Here is a 21,988-nt window from a genome sequence, read left to right as displayed (position 1 = left end):
TACACAGTGAATGGACACAGAGAGCAGACAATTGGAGGGAGTGGGGGAAGGGGAGAGAAAAAAAAATCTAAAAAAAAAAAAATAAAGGCAAATACTCAGAACTCATCACCTCCTGATGATTTTACTACACGTGGCCATCATTTAGACTCTGGAAGTTACTTACATCTGTTGCAGCCGCATGGTGAAAAATGTTCTGGTGGTGGGCTGTGGCTTCCTTCCCCAACCCCCGTGGTTCACTGACATTGGGTTGGTGGCTAGAACTCAGTCTTTACAGGAGTATTTACACCGGGAAGTGGGCACATGCTGCAAGCTAGGGCACCCTGAATCCCTTTGTTAAGCACCTACAGGTCTGAAAGCCAACACGAGGCAAAGGGGCTGTCGAGGAAGGGGCCCAGACAGTGGCGCTCACTTACTCTGGTTTGAGCCCAGGCCCTGCTTCCACCTGCCATGAATTTGCCATTGAACCTCACCTTCCCCATCGTCAGGGAAACGAGGCAAAGAATCGCAGCTTTATGACACCGGGCGTTTACTATCTGCCAGGCAATCCACGCTCTCATTAAATCCTCCAACGGGCCCGCGAGGTGGGAGCAACGTCATCCCTCAGTGAAGAGGAGGAAATGCGGGCGAGAAGGGGATGAGGGCCTCATCTGGGTGACAGGTGGAACTGTGCCCCAGACAGCTGTGGCTGAATGGCCCCTGAATAACAGTGCCCTGTTCACAGCTGGTTCGGAGGATTATACGAGAGAATGTGTGGAAAAGTGCTTAGCACAGACTTGGCTCCGGTGGAACGTAGTAAACATTAATTTACAAAGAGGCAGCAGAGTGGGGCTTGGACCCACCCACGCCTGAGCCTACCTCTGTTCCTTTCTGATTGTGCGAGCCTTGGCCAGTCGAGACACCGGGCTTGCGGAAGTGGCCTCATTTTCCCCACATGAAAACAGAGATAATAATAGCCACCTCGACGAGCGGCTCAGAGGACTGGAGGGAAAGGGTGTAAAGCCTCTGGCGAGAAGAGGGCACTCAATACATGGGAGCGATTGTTGGGGATCATCTTTTATTTCATGTCACTCACACAGCCACGCTTCCCGGCTCTGTCGAGGAAGGCTGGGGACGGGGTGAGGGTGGGGCCAGAGCCGTAGGACGCCCCCCCTCCAGGTCAGGTCACTCTGAGGGCCCTGGAATGGCTTCAGAGGCGTGGGGACGCCGTTGCTAGGTGCCGGTTGCTAGGCAACACACTGTTTCTCCTGGCTCGGCCACCTCCGGGAGGGCCCGGGCTTCTCTGGAGCGGCTCCTGCCTCCCACAGCCTCCCGTCCCCACCTCAGAGCCACTGCGGAGGGCAGGTGAGGGTGGGGCCCGCTGCGGCTGGGCCCCGGGAGAGTGGAGCCAACTTCCGGGGGGGGGGGCGGGCAAGAGGGGGAGTGGAGGGAGAGCCCAGGGGCCCCGAGCTGCCCAGGCAATTGTTCCCCAAGGGGAGGGCGTGTAGTGGTCAAAACCGGGGGCCGAGGGGTCCGCGATCCCACTCCCACCACTTCATCACGGGGAAGCTCAGTTTCCCCAGCAGTAAAATGGGGCTATGAAGAGTGACCCGAAGGTGCTGGAAAGATGAAGTGATACATGAGCAAACGCGAGACCGGCGGTGATAATCGTTTGTTCTGTCCTCAGTTTGGGGGGCTGGAGTGGGTGGGAAGAGAGTCGCCCCCCGGCAGAAGGGGCCGGCCGGATGCGGGGTTGACCGTGGCCTCAGTGGCCTGGGCAGCGGGGCCCGGCGTGGGCTCAGAGGCTGACGAGGTTCCTCGCGCTGCCTTCCCAGGCCCTCCTGGGCCTTCCCACAGAATCATGACGGGGAAACTTCCCCTGGGGATTGTCTCCCCGTATGTGAAGATGAGTTCGGGGGGCTGCACGGACCCCCTGAAATTCTACGCCACCAGCTACAGCACGGCCTACGGTGAGGGCGCCTGGGTTCGGGGGCCCCTCCAGGACACTGGGCAGGAAGGCAGGGCCTTCCCTCTGGGATGGGGGTCCCCTGGCCTCCCCCACGCCGGAGAGCAGCCCCCATCACATCGATATACCCCATGAGCCCCCTGGAGACCACGTCAGGCTGGCCCCACCGCACTGCCCCCTCCCCTGATTCTGTCGCTGGGATTCTGCCTCGCTTTGTCCCCGTCCCACGGACTCCATTTCCTGCTGTCACAGTCCCGAGGGGCCAGACTTCCATCACGGGCCCCGTCCTACCCTCTCCTGCACAGTGCCTGTCACTTCTTTCTCCCAGGGACCCCGGGGCCCCTTGGAGGGGGCGGTCCCTCCCTGTCTGGGAAGGCCGGCTCCTTCCTGGCCCCGCTCCGCCGACCCCGTTTCCTCCCTGGCAGGCCGGGAGGAACTCAAGCCCCAGATGGGCAGTCACGTAGGCACAGGCTACAAATCAAATTACCGGCCCGTGGTCTCATACCAAGCCAATCTCGACGTCCTGGACAACCCAGCCATGGGGTACGGTCTGCCCAACCTCTTCCTCCCCGGTCCCGCCCCGTAGGCCTTAACGCTCAGGGACGTCAGGGCTCAGCGACCAACTCCAGACTCCACGGATGGGAGTCTGAGGCCCAGGGGCGCAGAGCCTTGCCCGGCTGAGGTCTGCGGCCCCAAAGCATCTGCAGGGAGGGGTTGAGGGCAGCGGGAAACTCCTGGGGGTAGGCAGGGGAGCCCCCGAAGTCAAAGGCAGGTGGGCCTTAGTGATGCCAGCTCCTGCCCGTGCCCTCAGGGAACAGATCCGGAATAATTTCCAGACAGTGACCAATCAGAGTTACCGCCCGCTGGAGGTGCCTGACGGCAAGTACCCGCTGCCGTGGAGCACGCACCAGGCTGGCTCCGGCTACACGCAGGAGAAGCCCAACGTGGGCCCCCTCACCAAGGAGGTCAGTGCTGGACCAGGGCGAGGGAGCACAGCCCGGGGGTAGGGTTGGGGAAAGACAGGAGCTGGTGGGACCGTGGGCATCATCCAGCAGGCTGGGACTGCACTGCCAGCAGCTGCTCAGGGCTGAGCTATCTGGGCACGGAGGAGCCACAGTGCAGGGCAAGTGGTCCACCCTCCTTCTCACCTTTGTACTCGTCTCCATCCCCACCATTTCCACCCCACCTCATGATGCCCACCCTCCCCATCATTCCCTTCCCTCCCCATGCCAAATTCATCCCACGCCCAGCTCCATGATGCCCGCCATCCCCATCATCGCTACCATCCCATCCACATCTCAAGCTCACCTCTCCATCCTCGCCACCTCCATCATCCCGTCACATGTTTGTCATTCTCATCCCCATCTTCATTTCTGCCATCAGTATTGCCATCTTTAGTATTGTCATCATCACCAACAGAATGGCTACCCATTCATTCATTCAATGATTCAACCAGTGTCTTCAGAATATCTCGTCCGTATTTGAAGGTGACAAGTACTAGGAGAAAAATACAACAGGGAAGGGGTAGGAAGTGGATGTGGCTCAAGTGATAGAGCTTCTGCCTACCATATGGGAAGACCTGGGTTCGATCTCTGGGGCTTCCTGTAAAAAAAGAAGAGACAGCATGCCTGTATGGCAAGCCAGTGCCTGCGCAAGTGCCCACATGGTGAGCCAGTACCCTGTGCAAGTGAGCCATGCAGCAAGATGATGACACATCAAAAGAGAGACAAGGGGAGAGTCAGGGTGAAGCACAGCAGAAACCAGGAACTGAGGTGGCACAACTGACAGGGAACTACTCTCCCTATCAGAGGTCTCCAGGATGGAATCCCGGTGACTCCTAGAGGAGAGAAAATGAGAAGACAACACAGACAGCAAAAACAGCAGGGCGGGAGGAGGGGAAGGGGGAAAATAAATAAATATTTAAAAACAAAACAAAACAGGGAAGGGATAGGAGGTGCAGCAGGATAAAGAGGTTAAGCTTGCAAATCAGGGAGGTCAGAAAAGAGCTTGCTATGGTGACATCTGACAAAAACTTGTGTGGGGGAGTTAGGAAATGGGTCATGCAGCTGTCTGGGGGAAGGGTGCTCCAAGCAGTGGGAAGAGCATGCGCAAAGGCCCTGAGGCGAAAGTATGACTGTTGTGAGGAGGGACAGTGGGGAGGAGAGTGGTTGGAGCAGGATGAGGAACCAAGGTCTTTGAGGGTCGCTGTCAGGCTCTGGGAGTCTACACTGAGTGCTATGGAGGTGCCGCAGGCTCTGAGCAGAGTGGCATATCCCGATCTCTTTGAAAAAGGGCCCCTCTGGCAGCTGGGGAGATTTTCTGGAGGAGTCAAGGGTGGAATCAGAGCCAGGAATTGACTGATGCCCTCACCTGGCCCTGGAGGGTAACTGGCTGCTCCCTCCTTCCAGGTCAGGAAGGTCCACTTCGACACCAAGGATTACGGGGCCCAGTCCATCCCCGGGCTGGAGCCCAAGGATGTGCCCCTGCTCCACCAGCAGCAGGACAAGGGCTCACTGGAGTGGGAGAACGCCCGGCACGTGAGTAGGTGGCCCAGCCGGCCAAGCACCGCGAGGCCAGGCAGAGTGGCCAGGCCCGCCTCCTTCTCCCGAGCCCGGAGCAGCTCTCACCACCCAAGAAGCTGACTCCAAGTGGGCTCAGGGCACCCAGAACACCTGGGGAGGGCGAAGGATTTGATATTCTCCAAAAAAGCATCGACGTGGTCATCCTGGCCCCCTCGCCTGTATTTGATGCTCCAGCACCCTTCTCTGTCCGTCCCCATGCGGACGCCCTGAGCCCAGCACCTCTCTCCTCCCATTCAGGCCGTGGGTGCGGTCTGGGCCCACTTGCTCATTCCCAGGGGCCCGCGTGGCACGTGACAGCGTTCCCTGTCACAAGGGGACCTGCCAGCTGATGGTGGGACTTGGGGCACTGTGGTGCCTGGTCAGAGAGGGGTTCGTGGGGGGATGTCATCTTAGCCCTTGCTCCTCAGAACGTCCCTCACTGGCCTGCTCAAGGTAGCTCAGAGCACGGACGGCAGAGCGCCACCTCCCCTGCCAAACGACCCCTGCGCCCGGGGCCACCTTGCGCCCCCTTCATTCTGCCCTCTGCGTTCCAGGGCCCGCGCTTTATGACTTCTGAGTACAATTCCAGGTATCTCAACAAGCCGTCAAACCAGCCAGGTAGGTCCACCTGAGCTCAGGTCCCCTCGCGCCACCTCCCTACCCCCTTGAGCCATAGCTGAGCTCGTCAGGGGCGCCTGGAGGTGGGAGAAAGAAGGACGTGCAGGTGGTTTGGGGGAACGGTCTCCCCCAGGCCGACTCTGGTGCCTCAGACCTGCCACCTCCCCAAAGACGGCTTTGCTTGCTTAGCCAGGCGGCTTGGCCTGATCACAGCTGGCTCCCGGCCTGGCAGCGCCCCTTCCCTTCGCACTCCTCTCCTGTTCTCTGGCCTGGACTCCGGTGACCACAGTCCGGGGGGGTCACGTCTCCGGCTCCTTGGAGTCCACTCCCTCCCCACCACCTGTCCCGCACACCTAGCCAGCCGTGCGGGTGGGGCCAGGCCACCTGAGGGCAATGCCCGGGCTGTCTTTTGCAGATCTCCTGCAGAAGAAATCCATCGGCGCCAAGGAGCCGACCAGCTTCAGCCAAGAGCCCACCAAGAACCCCGTTGTCTTCCAGGCGCCCTCCCAGGCCCTCCCGGGGGACCCTGTAAGTCAAATTGGGCCCCACCAGTTTATGGGAGACTCGCCCTTCTAGGGTTTTTGGCTTTTTTTTTTAAGCGAGCTGCAGAACCTTTTGTTCCAACACAAGATGAAAGAGCATCGGCTTTGGGTGAAAACCCCTGCTTTGGTCCAACTCCCCCATTTTACAGATGAGAAGACTGAGGCCCATAGAGAAGAAGGGGCATAGGCAAGGTCCCTCAGAGTTCAGACAAGAACCCTGGCCTGCTGGTGCCCGTTTAGGGTCACGTCCTCCCCTCGTTTCTCCCCACACTCTTCCTCAGTTACCTCCATCACGCTCGTCTGTGCCAGGCCACAGAGGCAAGGGTGGGGGGCACCCAGCTTCGCTCAGCACAGCAGGCAGGAGGCCCACCCTGCCTGGCTGCACACTCCTCGGGCTCAGGTTCCTCTGTGGGCCTCTTTTCCAGACCCTTCTCCCTGGCAGGAGCGTCACCAAGTCGGACTTCCTCCCACTGGCCCACCCTCACGTAAGCGGGTGCTGAGCTGGGGGTGGGGCCCCCGGGCGGGGGTCCTCCTGGAGGGGCAGGTAGGACCCGGCTCTGCCTGGCCTGCCTCAGGGAGACGAGTTCCTGCCTGCGCTGGCCCGCGGCGGATCGGAGAGGGAGACCGGCTTCAGCCGAGTCAACGAGAGGACTTTGAACCCCAGGGTGAGCGGCCTGGGGGCGCCTAGAGGGGAGCAGCCAGGGTGGCCTTGGGCCAGGGTGCGAGGGTGGGGAGGAGGAGGGTATTTGGAGAAGCTTCCAGGAGGGGCAAAGGCCCCGGGTGGGGCAGGGAAGGTGATGAGGGGCTGGGGGTGCTGGGGGGGGGGGCTGCGTGCCTCTGCCTGCCTTCCTCCACCCTTCTGCCTCACCCTGGGTCCCCCCCGCTGCCCTTCTGTGGCTCCACCCCCCGCAGGCTCCCCCTCCCTGCCCAGAACCCAGCAGCAGCATGACCCACTGGCAGTTCCAGGCACCCCAGCGGGTGCAGCAGACCAACGTGGCCCTGCTTGGCCGGGAGACCGTGGGGAACAAGGTGAGACTGCGGGCACTCAGCCCCCACCCCCAAGTGCCCCTCCCCCGGGCCTGACAGACGCCCTGTCCGTCTTCTGCAGGAGCCCACAGGGTTCAGCCTTAACAACCCCAGCTACGTCCGGAGCTCCTATGACCCAGACCTGGAAAATCGGTACCTGACCACCTACAACCAAAGGTGAACCCCCTCCTTCCCTGCCCAGATCTGTGGGTGTAAAGTTGGCACCCATTTTACAAACAGGGAGACTGAGACTGGGACGGGACATGCCAAGCACGCATGGCCTTGGTGGAGAAGCCGTGCCAGCGCAGCCTCCCCGGAGGCAGACCCCAACCCAGGAATTGAAATGCAAGCAGTTTATTAGGGTGGGAAGGAGCTGGGATGGGGAAGGAGAAGGGAAGGCAGCCAATAAGGGCAGTGATTAAGCCAGATATCCTGTGGGCAGACAAACGGTCGCCGACCATGCAAACTGCACAATGCTCAAGTACGCCAGCCAAGGGGCGAGAGCTGGAGTCTTTATACCTCCCCAGACATCAGCCAGTGGGTAGGGACTGTCCCCCGGAGTGACACGAAATCCCAGGCACTTCCTTGTTCAGGCAAAGCACGCTCCAGCAACTCAAGGGCAGCCCCCATCGAGCTGCAGGGCAGACTACAGGTAGTCAGGCAGGGGGGCACTGGGAGAATAGAGGGCCTGGGGGTTCTGAAGGGCACAGCAAGAGCATCCACTAACATACCACATCCAGTCCACAGCAGGTGGGCTCCATGCGCCCTCCAAAGGCCAGCTCTGTGTGGGGGGAGGCCTGGGCATCAGGGAGGGCTTCTGGGAGGAGGGGGCCCTGGAGCCATGGGCAAGGATCATGGGGTGGGTATTACAGGAGGGGGATAAAGAAAGTGTAAATCTTAGGAAGGAAACAGGTTCGGAGCTGGGAAGCCCAAGCCTCCGGTCACAGCAGCTATCCTCTGTGCCCATCCTGCACCACTCCCCTAATCCCATGCTCTTCCAAGATGCACACCCTCCCTTGTCAGCTCAGGCCCCCACTCTCCCAAGTTCTGCCCGACTCAAGAATCCTCCGCGACCCTCTCCTCGCCTCTCCGCCTCCCTGCTCCAGGAGGCCCCATGGAATTCATTCACCCACCAGAACTTAACTGGCAGGTCGCCGCCACCCTCACCCCCAGACGCTCACGGGCCAGGGAGAGAGGCAACTCTTTACCATCTAAAGGGCCATCTCAGGGTCAGGGTGCTGGGGTTGGGACAAGGCGCAAGGGGCACCATGCTCAGGCGGGGGTGCGAGGCGGGGGGGGGCTTCCCCAGGAGGTTAGGTGCACAGACCGGGCTTTAGGGAGCGCCAGGCGGGGCAGGTAAGCTGCCCCCCAATCCCCAATCCCACCCTGGAGCAGTGTGGATCGCCAGAGCCTGGGTTCCCGCCGGAGAGAGGCCGGCGGCAAGGGGGTGGTGTGATATGAGGGTCCCGGGAAGGTTTCCATCAGGGGGCAGCCAGACGCCAGGGGTGAGGGGTTGCAAGGGTGAGGCCAGAGGCAGGGGGCCCGGCGAGAGGGCCACGCAGGGCCGCGGGAGAAACCGGAATGAGCGGGTGCGCGCGGAGACGTCCTCAGAAGGCGGGGCGTCAGGCTGGCAGTGCGTGAGCGCGGGCGCCCCTCCCCCATTCCAGGTACTTCCAGAACATTCCCAAGGGTCTGGACCGGGAAGGCTGGACTCGAGGCGGCATCCAGCCCCAGAAGCCGGGAGGCTACGCCCTCAACCAGCCGGTCACCCGCATGGAGGCCACCCCCAGCCCCGCGGAGAGCCTGCGGCGCCTGCACCCCCACGTGGGAAGGTGGCATCCCCCCTCCCCCAGCTCAGTTCCCCTCCCTCCCTTTCAAGGTCCAGCCCGAGCCTGGGCTGCCGCTCTTTCCTCCCTCTGTCTGTCCGTCTGTCCCGGGGGCCTATTTCCTCTCCCCTCCCCTCCATGCCCCTCGCCCTCCCGCCTGCAGGGGCCCCTCCTGCCCTCAGGCCCCACTTTCCCCGGGACCCCTCCCTCCGCACCGCAGCTCCTCCCCCGCCCGCCCCCTCTGCCAGGCGGTTGCCGAGCCTTCACTGAGCATGCTCCATACCTGCTCCCTGCCAGGCCGAAGGGGGTGGCGGTGGGGGTGGGGAGGGTCCCAGGATGAATGAATGGACTGTGTGGTTCTGCCACCTTTCTGCTCAATTCGATTCCACAAAAATTTTATTTATCCCGTCAGTGGCCAGAACTGGCTGGCCAAGAATGCTTGTGGCTTGGCCGCCGGCTGAGAACTGGCTGTGGGAGGGGCGGGCAGGAGAGAAGCGGGGGCTCAGGGGCCCTCTGAGACCTGCACCCCACCCCTCCCTCACCTGTGACTCCCCATTCCCTGCAGAACCCTGCTCTCCACCGACCCCTTCTACCGGGACCCAGCGCATAGCAGCCGTTTCAGTGCGCCCAGCTGAGTCTGAGGCCTGGGTAAGGGGTCCCCCACCTGCACGTGGGGTGACCACTGTGGGCCAACCCTGTCCCGGGACCCCGACCCTGTCCCGGGACCCCAGCCCTGGCATTGGGGGCGGGAGGTCACGGGGTCCCTTAGGTGTGCACAGAACCACAGCGGAGCGTCTCAGGCCTGCTCCCTGTTTCCCACAGGTGTGCCGACCCAGCTGGACCGGAGCCGGTTACTGTCCTCCACCCCACCCCATGGGGACCCCAGCCACTTTCCTAATGAACCAAAGAGCAGCAAAGCAGAAAAGGGTGTCAATCGCTGCCAGGGACGGCTAGGAAAATGTGGGTGAGGGGAGGCAAGTGTGGGGGTGAGGGGCTGCAGGTACAGGGGTGAGGGGTAAAGGGTGCAGAGGGAATTGGCGTCAGAGCGGCCCACTGTGCACCTCTGTATGACTGTGGGACAGTGGATGGGGCGTGTCCCTCTGGAGACTCTGTGTCCTCCCCAGTGCAGTTGTCCTGAGGCCTGTGCTGTCTGGAAAGGGCTCGGTCAAGTGTGGCCGGGAGGAGAGCGATGGGCAGGGGGGCGAGAGGGAAGGGAGGTGGTCCAGGGCCAGAGGCATGCTTCCCGAGGCCTCAGGGACCTGGTCTGGAAAGTGGGGGTAGGGGGTTAGGGCAGGGGGCCTTTCTGGGTCTTGGATGATTTAAAGGGGAGTCAAGGCCAGCGGGCAGGAAGAGTTGCAGAGGTCTCTGCAGAGGGAGATGGGGAATCTGCGCTGGACATTGGGCGGGGTGGGGCCTGTCGCCCAGGCTGGCGCCTCCCTCCCTCCAGCCAAGGCCGCCAGAGCGGTGCAGCCCCTTTGTGAGAACTAGAGCAGGGGACCCCTAGGTGGACACCCCACGTGGGCTCGGGTCCCCAGGCAGAATCTGAGCCGGCTCTCAGCGCCTTGTGCAGTGCACCACTCTACGACTGTACGCTGTGGTCCTGTCACACCAGCCCCTTTTTAAAAAATGAAAAACCTGGACCAAGAGAGGTACCTGCTGCTGAAGGTCACACCAGACCAGAAGGCAGGAGCCCCCGGTCCCTTGCAGCCCAGCTCAGCCTGCAGGGGCCGACTCCAGGGCCCATCAGCCGCGCCTCTCCCACCCTGCCTTCAGCCCCCTCCTTGGTGGGCGGCTGTGGAGCAGCTCTGCTGGCCCCGGGGCTGGGCTGTACCCAGCACAGCCTTGCACGGCAGGCCGGGGGCTGCCCACAGCCTGACTGGGGCTCCATGTGGGATGTGGGTGGCTCCAGCTGGTTCGAGCACTGGGGGGCGGGCATAGGGGACACAACGTCTCTCAGCTGAAAACCCAGCCAGACTCGGGACCCAGAGCCCCACGGGCTGTGGGTGGGGGCCCTGGGCCAGCCGAGGCCCCCAGCGTTAGGGGTGAGTCACCAAACCAGAGTGGCTGGGCTGGGCCATCATGAGGTGGGGGACGGAGAGAATGGAGGATCAGCCAGCCCCTGCCCACCCACAGACACACACACACTCAAGCACACCCTGTCAACACAAAAGCTCACGCAAATACGAACACATAGATCCCTGAAGAACACACACATGCAAACGCACAAACAGGCACACAAATGCCAGCAGAAGGCTAACGGACTCAGTGACAACCACACACGGAAACCTAGGGGGTGCAAAACAAACATACACAAACACAATCTCACACAAACACCCAAGATGCATGTACATGCAGTCACGCCTGCACACTTAGAGGCGGGTCCGCAAATACCCCAACAGAGCACAGACACGGATACACGGACACAAGCTGTACAGAGAGTTGCAGATACCCAGGCCCCCCCCACCCCACACCCCGTTTACGTCTCTGTTTCCTTCTCCCATGAGTGTCCTTTTACGGCTCACGTTTCCTGCTCACCCTGTAAAGCTCCACAGGTATGGAGGCGGGGCCGTCGGAACCTGTTGTGCCCTCTCTCCATCGCCTCCCCCAGTGGGCTGGACCCGGCTTCCAGGATGTGATTGAGTCCTGAGCTGGAGCTGTAGGCCCCATACGGGGAGGGGGCCCCGCAGCACCCGTGTACCCCCCTTAGCCCCTGCCTTGCCCCCTGCTGCAACCCAGAGCAGGGGACTGCAGCCTCTCTGCAGACAGCTTGTCCAGGCCCCCTTGTGTGGGTCCTGGGCCCAAGCCCACCGGGTTGTGTGAGGACAAGGCAGCCCAGGGCATGGGCTGGATGGAAGGGGCCGTGGCGGATTGAACCGGGTCCCCCACAAAGGCTTGCTCTGGTCCTGACCGCCCGTCCTGTGGTGGTGGGCTCATGTGTAAATAAGACCTTCAAAGATCCTCTTTAGATGGGGCCAAACTGAATTGGGGTGGACCTTAACCCTATATGCCTGGAGTGCCCAGAAGGAGAGGAAATCTAGACAGAGAGATGCCTGAGCAGGAGGAGGCAGAGCCGCCGGAGGAAACCGAGGGAGACAGCTCGCTGTGTGACTGCCACCCAACTCTGCCGACCTGGGAGAGCGCGGCCTGCTGAGACCTGGTTTTGGACGTCCAGACTCCCAAACTTGGAGACAATACATCCCTGCTGTTTCAAGCTAGTTGTCTGTGGTATTCGTCACAGCAGGCCCTGCAGACAAAGCAAGTTCAAGAGGGGCCAAGGCCAGACCTGGGTGGTGCCAGAGCCCCTGCAGGCTCAGGGCCAGGGCAGGAACAGATGGGTGAGGTGCAGGTGTTTGCCTGGCCGGAGGGGAGATGGGAGCTCAGGGTGGCAGCAGCCTGATGGGGTCATGAGACCCCAAGTCACACACTGCGTCCCCACCACTGCCCACAGGGCAGGCTTCGTCAGGGAGGTGAAGTGGGAGCTGGACCCTGAACAAGATGGACAAAGTGGCCAGGCTTGTGGGTGGGCACACAGTGGTGGGCAAGCCCGTGACGCTTGGCCAGGGAACGGGGAGAACAAGTGCGGCTGAAAGGGGGGGCTCACCAGGGAAGAAGGCGGGTTGCTCAGATTTCGGGGGGCCTTGATGGCCAGGCTGCAAGCCAAGGAGGCCCTCTCTGTCCTGCTCCTGGACCGCGAGGCTCGGTGGGGACAGAGACCAGGCCCTCATTGTTCCTGGCTGAAACCCCAAAGTCCACGACGTGCCTGGCTCACTGTAGGTGCTTGACAGATGTTCAGGCGAAGGACGGAATGCACACTGCCTGCTGGCACTGGTGCTGGCCAGCCCGGGTGCCAGATGTGGGCCTCGGGGCATCATCAGCCCAGATGCCAGGCTGTCGATCACCCACGCCCCCTGGAACCTGTGCCACCCGGTGGCTGAGACCCTGCTGGGCCACCTGCCACTTGCACGGCTGCCATGGCTGGGGGACCCCCAGGCTGCCCCTCGTCTCTGCTTGTGCCCCTCTACCCTCTCTTCACACCTTGTTCAGCCTTCGGCCACCCCCACCGCCCCCCAAGCCAGACTCCCCGGGAGGAGCCCAAGGGCCTCCGCACTCCAAGACCAGGGTAGAGTCAGTGCCAAGCCATCCTGGGTGGCTGGACCCTGGTGGAAAGGTGTGTCTTGCTGTGTGGCCTTTGCCACGGCCCTCTCCTGCTCTGTCCTCCCAGGTGAGCACAGGACGGGTCCTACCTGTCTGTGGGCCTGGGGCTGCTGAGAGTCTGGAAGAGACGGGGCGCAGGAGGCCCCCCGGGAATGAGAGGAGCAGGCGAGGAGCTGACAGCACGGCAGTGTTCATGGGTGGTGCCCCCCTCACCCGCCCCCAGCCCTGCCCCCTTTCCCCCCTGGGTCAGGCAATCAGCAGAGGGAAGCTGTCACAGGAGTGAGCTCTGGAGGCAGCCCGCCCGAGCCCAGATCCCAGCTCTGGCACGGCCCGCGGCTGCTTCCTGCTGCCAGCTGTGTCCTGGCACCTCACCCTTCTGAGCTGAGGGCAGCACCTCCCTCAGGGCTGAAACAGTTGAGGCAGGTGAAGCGCTTAGCGTGCAAATAGTAGCTGCTTCGATGCTGGAGCCAGGGAAACTGAGGCCAGAACTGTAGGAACTTGTCCACGGCCACGCGGCCGAGAGCCACGGGAGCCGGCCTCTGCCCCCTGCTCGGCCTTGGGGAGTCCCCTTTAAGACCCTTCTCTGGCCTCATTGGCAGTCTTGGCTGTAACTGCAGGGGGCCAGGCCCACCCTGCACCCAGGGCCAACCTCTGCCAGGCCCTTCTGGAAGCATCCTGCCTCCCCCGTCCTCCCTCCCCTGTAAGCAGCCTTTGGGCCTTCAGTCAACTCACTCCTTCCAGCAAGTGACTATTGTAGCTGCCACCCAAAACGCCCCGCCCCTCTCTGCGGATGTCTTAGAAACCTCTCAGAGGTGTGCAAGGACGGTGATTAACCTCCATTAAGCCCCCACAGCCTGCCGAGGGCGGAGAATATTCCGTGGGCCTTTATCTTTGCAGTGAGAACACAGAGCAGCCTCCCTCTGGGGGGAGTTTGGGGACACTGGTGGGTGCTGTGCTGGCGGCCCAGGCATGGGGGTGGGGGGCCCTGAGGGCTGATGGGGTGGGGCGATCGGGACTGACGCGGGGGCCGCACGATCGCCCCACTTCTGACGCAGGTGGGCACGTGCCAGGCTGTGGCCCGGCGCAGCACGGGGGCAGCTGGTGATGACAGGTGCCATCTGGCCTGGGTCACGTGGCGGCACGCTGAGCTGCCAGCTCATGGGCTCGACAGCTGGTCATCTGGGGAAATGGGGCTCCCCTGGGGGCAAAGGCATCTGTCCGTGAGGCCTGGAGGTCCGGGGGTGGCAGGAAGCCGGAGGCCGCTGGACGGTGGGTGTGGCACACGCGCAGAGTGTGGGCTGTCAAACGCGTTCCCCGATTTCCTCTCTGACCAGCTAGAGGGGCGAGAACCCCCGTGGAGCTGTTCACCGGAGCAACCCAGTAGTCAGGGACTGAGCGGGGGTTAGACGCTGGAACCCATCCCCGAGGCCGGGGTTCAAGGGTCAGAGGGCGTCACGATGGCCCTGGGGGCAGTGTCACCCCACTTTCTGAAGCTGCTGCTACAGTTAGGGCTGTGCCATGAAAGCTCTTTGAGCCATAAAACTTCATTCCTGGAGGACCTTTGGGACCAAACAAGTCACCCTGCGTCAGAGAGATGGAGCCGCACAGCTTAGTGAGGGCCTGCTCCGAAGAAGCCACTTAGTGGTGCGCCTGGGACACCTCCGAGGACAGCCGGGCATCAACTGCATCTGCAGCCAGGGATAAGCAGGAGGCCTTTGCGTTTTGTTTTGTTCTTTGCTGGACGGGGCGTGAGTGTGTGTGTGTGCATGCGTGTGTTTTCAGAGGTCCCCAGGGAAGAGGCAGGACAGGAAGGTATCTGGGAAGTGGACTTGGCCCAACAGATAGGGCATCCGCCTACCACATGGGAGGCCCAGGGTTCAAACCCAGGGCCTCCTGACCCATGTGGTGAGCTGGCCCATGCACAGAGCTGATGCACGCAAGGAGTGCCGTGCCATGCAGGGGTGTTCCCCACGTAGGGGAGCTCCATGTGCAAGGAGTGCTCCCCGCAAGGAGAGCTGCCCCGCATGAAAAAAGCACAGCCTGCCCAAGAGTGGCGCTGCACACATGGGGAGCTGACGCAGCAAGATGATGCAACAAAAACAAGACACAGATTGCGGGTGCTGCTGACAATACAAGCAGGCACAGAAGAACACACAGCGAATGGACACAGAAAGCAGACAACTGGGGGGGCGGGGAAGGGGAGAGAAATAAATAAAAATAAATAAATAAACAAATACATTTAAAAAAAGAAAGGTATCTGTCTCACCCACCGAGCCTAACAAAGAGATGGAACGTGACCCCTGTTTAGGAAAGACTTTATGAGCCCCAGGGCCAGTGTAGTCCCGTGAGAGCGTGGCCGTGCAGCAGAGCAGTGCTCTCCTGGTACCGGGGCTGGAGGGGGACCCTGAAGGACTGATTCCTGAGCACCCGTGAGGCACCTCCCAGCGCTGGGGCGCTGGGTCCATCGGGCGGCAGGCCCTGGGGCGTGGGTGGTGATCCCTCTGCCCCTGTGGGAGTTGAATACAGGACTCCCGGCTGAGCACTGGCTGATGCAGGCTGACTATGTGCTTAGCAGAGCTCTCTGCAAGCAAAAAACCCACCTCTGGCTAATTTCAGCAAAAGAGGCATTTACTGAAAGGATTTGGCATGCAGAGGCTCCTTGGGTGACCTGAGCAATGCTTGGAGGCTCCCCAGCCAGGAGCCCCAGCTGGAATCGCCCCCTGGACCCAGGCCAACGCCATCACCATTGCTGGGCGTCCTGCTGCCGCAGGGGGTCTGTGTGGTCCCTTCTGCTCGGCCTCTCTTGTTTCAGATTCAAAATCCAGGGTGGGTGCTTCTTCATGAGGCTCTGGGCCCAAGGTCACATGCCTGCACCCCATTTGCGAGGAAAGCTGGGAAAGTGAAGTGCCAGCCCTTCCGGCTTACATAGTAGAAGGCGTGGGTTCTGTTTTGGAAAGTGGTTGGGATTCTCCAACATAGGAAGGGGAGTTTAGATCCTGGAGGAATGGAAAGAATTCAAATACCCTTCGCATATGGGTTACCATCAAGAAGGGGTGAGCATTCGTGGAGGCCTCCTGTGAGCTGGGTGCTGGACACGCCTGGCAGAGATGCTGCTGGCCCGTAAGGTGGCTTTGTGAGACATGGAAAAAAGCACTCGATTCCCATCTGTCAGGAAACTGTCATAATAGCATACAGATCTACGACGTCCCTAAATGCTAACGGGGCTCTTTAAGCGTGGCTCCATTGTGCAGTGTGTGACCTGCACAACAGTGCACACGGCACATAAGGATTTCACAGGCACATACTCCTATGCCTTAATATGTCCGTAAATGAACTTAGCAAAGACATTGATCTCATCACTCCCAGTCTAACTCAGTCCCTTTGAATGTAAATGCTGTTCCTGCAGGACTCAAATCCAGCCAATTCTGGAAGTCTGCCTCTTCTCCCTTTCATTTCCTTCTCCCTAGCAGACACCTATATTCCAGGGGTGTTATAACCCACCTTGGTGCTGGGGCCAGGCTGCGGTCCATGCTGACTCACGGTGGCCTTGGTCATCCACACCTGTCCTCCTGCCTCTGACCCTCTGACCTCTGGCTGCAAGGGTCATGCCGTCACCCTGCGGCTGCCTTACCTGGACTCTGGCCTCCCAGGTCCACCAGAACCTGCTCTCAGCCACACCCCCATCCATTTTGGAAGAGCAGAAATTTCTAGATGCTCCCCCTCTTGAGACAGGGCTGTGTAAGGGATTCAGGGGAGGGGCTGGCTCACCTCCACTTCTCTCCTGAGTCCTCCTCATACAGGAAGGCGACCTGTGGGAGATCTGCTGCGACCTCAGGCCACAAGTGGTAGGGGAAGTGCAGGTTCCCTCCGCCCCGGCGCCAGTCCCCTGGCTCAGCCCAGGGAAGGTGGGGCCGAGGACTCCTTTGGGGGCCAGCTTCCAGGCTGAGGGGTGCTGCGCTGCAACTTCTCTCCCACCTGCTGGCTGACCGCGCATCTCCTTCTGGGTGGGATCTGTGCCGCGGTTGTAACACATGCTTCCCCACTTCAGGGTTTATGCATCACTCTCTGCTCTCCAAGTTCAAAGCCAAGCTTTTGGAACCACGAAAAATATTTCTCTCTCTCTCAAAGTCCTGCTCTTGCAAGGCTATAATCCCAGCTCTGGATTTCAAAGCTTCTTTTGCAACTCAAAGCCAAGATTTGCCTCTTTGTTCCAGGTTCCTCTTGGAGAACTGGCAAATATAGAAAGCCAACTTGCCATTGAATGGAGAAGAATGAATACAAGGAGAGTGTGGACAAGTGGAAAATCTGTAATATTTCAAAATACAATAACTGCTTCCTATATTTTCTCACTGAGGCTTCATGATCACCTTCCAAGGAGAGGATGATTGCACTCATTGCAGGGCTGGGACTAGGCTGAGACGAGCGAGGCATTTGCCCCAGGCACAGAATTTCAGGGGTGCCCCAAAATTAAATACTTGCAATAAATAATATTTAATGCAATGACTTTTAAAATAATGCAAGAGATTACTAACAGGGGAAACTGTGTGAGTGAAAGAGGTATAGAGGAACTCTATGCTTTTTGTGCAATTTTCTGTAAGCCTAAAACTGCTCTAAAAGTAAAGTTTATTATGCAAAAAACAAAAAAAACCACAAACTTTAAAATGCAAAACAAAATCCACGATGAACAAAGTATCAATATTTTCAATAGATAAGATTAGTGTTACTGAGTTTACCTTTTGCCTCAGGCTGCATATGGCTCAGCACTGGTCCTGGTCCTCTCTTTATTTGAAAGTTTAATATTTTGTTCATCGTGGATTTTTTGCATTGTTGATGTTTTTAAAAAAAACATATTCTTTTAAGCTGGTATTTCTTTTTTTTTTTAAAGATTTATTTGTTTGTTTATTTCTCTCACCTTCCCCCCCACCCCGGTTGTCTGTTCTCTGTGCCTATTTGCTGCGTCTTCTTTGTCTGCTTCTGTTGTTGTCAGTGGCACGGGAATCTGTGTTTCTTTTTGTTGCGTCATCTTGTTGTGTCAGCTCTCCATGTGTGTGGCGCCATTCCTGGGCAGGCTGCACTTTCTTTGGCGCTGGGCGGCTCCCCTTACGGGGCGCACTCCTTGCGCGTGGGGCTCCCCTGCGCAGGGACACCCTTGCGTGGCACGGCACTCCTTGCGCGCATCAGCACTGCCCATGGGCCAGCTCCACACGGGTCAAGGAGGCCCGGGGTTTGAACCACGGACCTCCCATGTGGTAGACGGACGCCCTAACCACTGGGCCAAGTCCGCCGCCCTGGTATTTCTCTTGATGCCTGAGTTTTTTTGGTGCCCCCTTAGATCTTGTTCCCAGGGCAAGTGCCTGACTCCTTGCGTGCCTCCCTCTAAGTCCCCACCAGGGGTCCATTCCCCAGAGGCGAGGATCGTGGCTCTGAGAGGGTGAGTAGCTCAAGTGGAACTGAGCGCCGTGAACATCAGCGAATGAGGTCCCCACCCTCATGGAGCTGACATCCTATACAGTACAGAGGAAACAGACTTCAGCGAAGGAATTCACAGGTATTTCAACAAGATCGGTGTAAGCAACTGGAAGGAGAGATGTGGGAGTTCAAGGTGCTCTAATGTGGGAGGAGGGGCTCTGCAGGGCCCTGGAAGGATGCTCTGGGAGAGGGAGGTTTTGGCTGACACTTTAAGGGGGAGTAATGTGAGCCAGGCCGAGTGCGAGGAAGAGGGCTGGAAGTGGAGGGACCGGTGTGTGCAAAGGCCCTGGGGTGGAAGGCAGCTGGAGAGTTCAAGAGACTGAGCAGAAGTGTGTTCGTCAGGGAAGGCTGATTCTGTAGCCTGCAGCACAATAGTCTAAGTGGCTGCACCCATTAAAAGGATCTTTCTCCGCTTGCCTCCGCTAACGGGGTGACTCATCTCCAGGCGGTGATTCAGGGATCCAGGCTCCTTTCTTCCTGGAACACCGCAGAAGAGCAAAGAGAGTAGAGGATTGTTTGTGAAGTGGCACATTTCACTTCTGCCCACTCCCTTGACTCAGTGCTCATCCCAGGGCCCTGCCTCCCGGTCAGGAGCCCGGGAAAAGTCGTTTAACTGAGAGCCCAGAAAGAAGTCGGGGAGAACGGAACTCGGTGAGGCCCAGCAGCCCCTGCCACAGGGAGGGGCCGGGCCAGGCAGGCCCTTGGAGGTCAGGGTTGGGACCTGGATCAGTATTCCTGTGGCAGAATGGGAAGATTTGGGGCAGGGTCGTGGGAAGATCCGCTCTGCATTGGCCACAGGTCCAGGGAGCTGCCAGCCGTGACCACTGGGGCTTCTTCCCAGAAGGAAGGAAGCTTCATGGCTGGAATCTGTTTTGCTATATGGAGGCAGAGAAAGCAGGCTCCTGCCATGGCCCGGAGGTGGGGCACTGTGCACCCCATCAGCCTCCCTCCACCCCCACACTCCCTTGGCCTCTGTGGCGCCAGCTCTGGTGTCCCTGGGAGGGGCGAGGGGGGCTCTCAGCTTTCAGCCGACACAGGCCGGTCAGTCCCTTTCAGAGCTAGGGTTCCAGGAAATGTGATCTCCAGGGTGTGTCTGGGCTCTGGTTTCCAGTGGGGTCTTGGGGGGGCTGGGGGGAGGCTGGCGGTGGCTTAGCTGGCCTTGTGAGTTTTGCTCTCCAGCAAAGGCCCTGGGCCAAGGGGGGCCAGAGGCTGCCTGGACTTTTCAGTCCTGGAGCAAACCTGGACTTGGCGGTCTTCTTGTCCTCGTCCACTTGAACCTGTTTTGGGGTCCTAGGCTTGCCCTGTGCGTTCCAGGATACTCCCCAGTTAGGCAAACACACCAAGACCTGGGGCCTGGGATGGGAAATGGGGAGGGGTCTGGCTCTTGGCCACTCCTGATCTCTGGCAAAATCTCCAAGGAGGGCAGTCCTGGGAAGAGATCTGCTGTGTGCAGGATGGAGGCAAGTATTTGGGCACCCTGGGTGATTTCCCTATTTTCTCCCAGGCAAGAGAGCCAATGAAGCACAGAGGGAAAAGCCCTGGCTTTGGAACAAGATAAACTGGGTTTGAATCCTGGCTTTGCCTCTCACTAGCTGTGTGACCTTGGTGAAGTTACTTAATCTCTCTGAATCAGTCCGTTCATCTGTTAGCTGGGGGAAATAGTACCTGCCTGGCAGAGCTGGGGTGAAAAGCAAATTAGATAACCAGTAATTGACCACTATCATCCTCAGGTAGAGGATAGCCAAGAAGGGAGGTGGTGAGTTACCCCAACTCCCCCTAACACACGCACCCCTTTCCTGTGGCTGCAGCCAGAGGGAACCTCTGATGACCTCTCATCCGGAATCAAAGCCAAAGCTCGCGAAGGCCTCGAGGTCCCTGGGGCGTACCCCTCCTCCCTTTCTCTTTCAGACACCGTCTGTCCCCATGCTTCCCCCAGCTTCCTGGGCTGCAGCCACACTGGGCGCCTCGCTGCTGTTGGAACACCCGGGCACACTCCCCGCTGGGGCCTTGGTGCTGGGGCTCCCAGACACGCGCGTGCCTGCTTCCTTGCCTGCTTCCCACCTTTGCTCAGATGCCACCCTCTCCACGAGGTCTCCCTGGCCACTCCACTTTAACTGGCAGCCCCATCCCTCGTTCCTCCTTCTCTCCCTCCCTAAAATTCATTTTGCTGGTTTTCTCCATTCACAGAACTGTCAGTTCCACAAAGGCAGGGATTTTTCTCCGCTGTTCACTTTCATGGCCATCCCCAAGTGCCCAGGCATAGGACCGGGTGTGTAATGAATGACTGAACACATGGATGAAGGCAGAGGCTCACGTTCTGGCTGGTGCAGCAAGGGGAATGGCAAGTAGGAAAGCATCGCTCAGCCTTTCTTGTCAAATGAGGGAGGTGGACCAGCCTGGAGGGTTCTGTTGAGTCCCAGGAGACCACAGACCCCTGGGAACTGTGCGCATTGCTGATGTGTCCTGGCCTCCACGTGTTTTCCTGGCCAAGGCTCTCTACCGGCTTGCAGACATTTAACAGAGCCTGCTGTCCCCTCGAGGAGCTGAGCCCCCTCCCTGCTCTGACATTTGGTGGCGGGCTCTGATAGGCTCAAATCCTTGCTTTCTAAGAACCCATGATGCCAACGTTCCCTGGTCTTATTCCAGTCTGTGGGAAGGGTGGGGGAATCAGAGGGCACCTTGGCAGAGCCAGTGTGGGGAGGGCTGTGCCCTGGGGCTCTAAGACGGGGGACAAAGGAGCCTTCTAAATTGTGTGCTGTTCTCTTCCTTTCACTTCAAAGAAAATGGACTTACAGCGAGGATGACGAAATGTGAACCATGTCAAGGCTGGGTGCTGGGTGTTTATTACAGAGAGCTTTGTACTTTCTGGTTCAAAAAATTCTTTTACAAATGCAGATTTGGGGTGGGCAGGACACTTAACAGTTCCTGGTTGGTGACGGATGGCGGCGCAGCTTCTGGGGGGCCTGCGGCCGTCTTTCCTGTGTGTGCGTACCGGGGTGGCCGGGCCCGGGCCATTCCTGGGGCTGTGGGAGTCCCCTCCCTGGCTCCCACCTCCTAGTCCTGCTATCCAGGGAGTGGGAAAAGGCCGAGAGGCCCCATGGCGGGGTGGGGTGGGGAGGCTAATTCATGGGGACTGGGCGCCTGCGGTGCCAGGGTGACTCATCGTGATGCTTGTCCCGCTGCCAGCCTGCGTGGGCCCGGCACGCCAGCACATTTTACCTTTACCCACTGGGAAGGACCTGGTGGGAGGCGAAGGTACAGGCGCTTCCCACGGCAAGCAAAAGCCTCAGAGAAAGAAGAGGGCTGGGCCCCCGTGCCTTCGGCTCTGGGAAGCTATGCCAGCCCGGAGTGCAGCGGCTCGTAAGATGCCTCCCCAGGCCAACAGAGCCCAGAGGGCCTGAAGCCGGAGCACGTGGTGAGGCAGGCTCCTCCACAGCGCACTTTCCCTGGGGGACACTGCCCGGGGAGGGGGGAGGGAAGGGGAGGAAGCGTACCTGCATCCCACCAGCCTGGTTGGTTTTCCCCCCAGTTTTCTGGATCCTGAAGTGCGCCTCTTCCAAGAAGTCCTCCCAACTGAATAGAGGGCAGAGAGTCGAACTGGGGCTTAAGTGAGGTCTGGAAGGAACCCGAAGTCCCTCAGGTGGGGTCGGAGAATCCTCCGACGCCCCAGGTCTGGCTGTCTGGGCTCCGCTCTGTCCCTCCTGAGTCCCCTGCCTTGGCCTGGAGTCCGTCTTCATCTTGTCAACCTCCCTTTCAGGAGAGGGGTCCCTGGTTGATTCCTGGTGCAGAGCAAGAGCTGCCTCTGCCTCCACATGGGCAGGCCTTGACCCCTCTGCCTGAAATGCTCTG

General features: G+C 59.7%; 1 protein-coding gene across 1 annotated transcript; it reads left to right on the top strand.

The window, feature by feature from the left end:
* The first annotated feature begins 1,240 nt into the window (after positions 1–1,240).
* SAXO4 (stabilizer of axonemal microtubules 4) lies at positions 1,241–11,726 on the top strand. Its single transcript, XM_004469354.4, has 14 exons — positions 1,241–1,341; positions 1,812–1,946; positions 2,368–2,485; positions 2,754–2,907; positions 4,351–4,479; positions 5,058–5,121; positions 5,537–5,649; positions 6,089–6,148; positions 6,239–6,328; positions 6,576–6,692; positions 6,772–6,866; positions 8,357–8,521; positions 9,081–9,163; positions 9,338–11,726. Exons 2-13 carry the CDS (start codon positions 1,838–1,840, stop codon positions 9,148–9,150), a joined length of 1,284 nt encoding a protein of 427 aa, XP_004469411.2. The 5' UTR covers positions 1,241–1,341; positions 1,812–1,837; the 3' UTR covers positions 9,151–9,163; positions 9,338–11,726.
* The last annotated feature ends 10,262 nt before the right edge of the window (positions 11,727–21,988 follow it).

Source organism: Dasypus novemcinctus, chromosome 10 (assembly GCF_030445035.2).
Source record: "Dasypus novemcinctus isolate mDasNov1 chromosome 10, mDasNov1.1.hap2, whole genome shotgun sequence".
Taxonomy (NCBI): Eukaryota; Metazoa; Chordata; class Mammalia; order Cingulata; family Dasypodidae; genus Dasypus; species Dasypus novemcinctus.
This window is presented reverse-complemented; position numbering and strand designations above follow the sequence as displayed.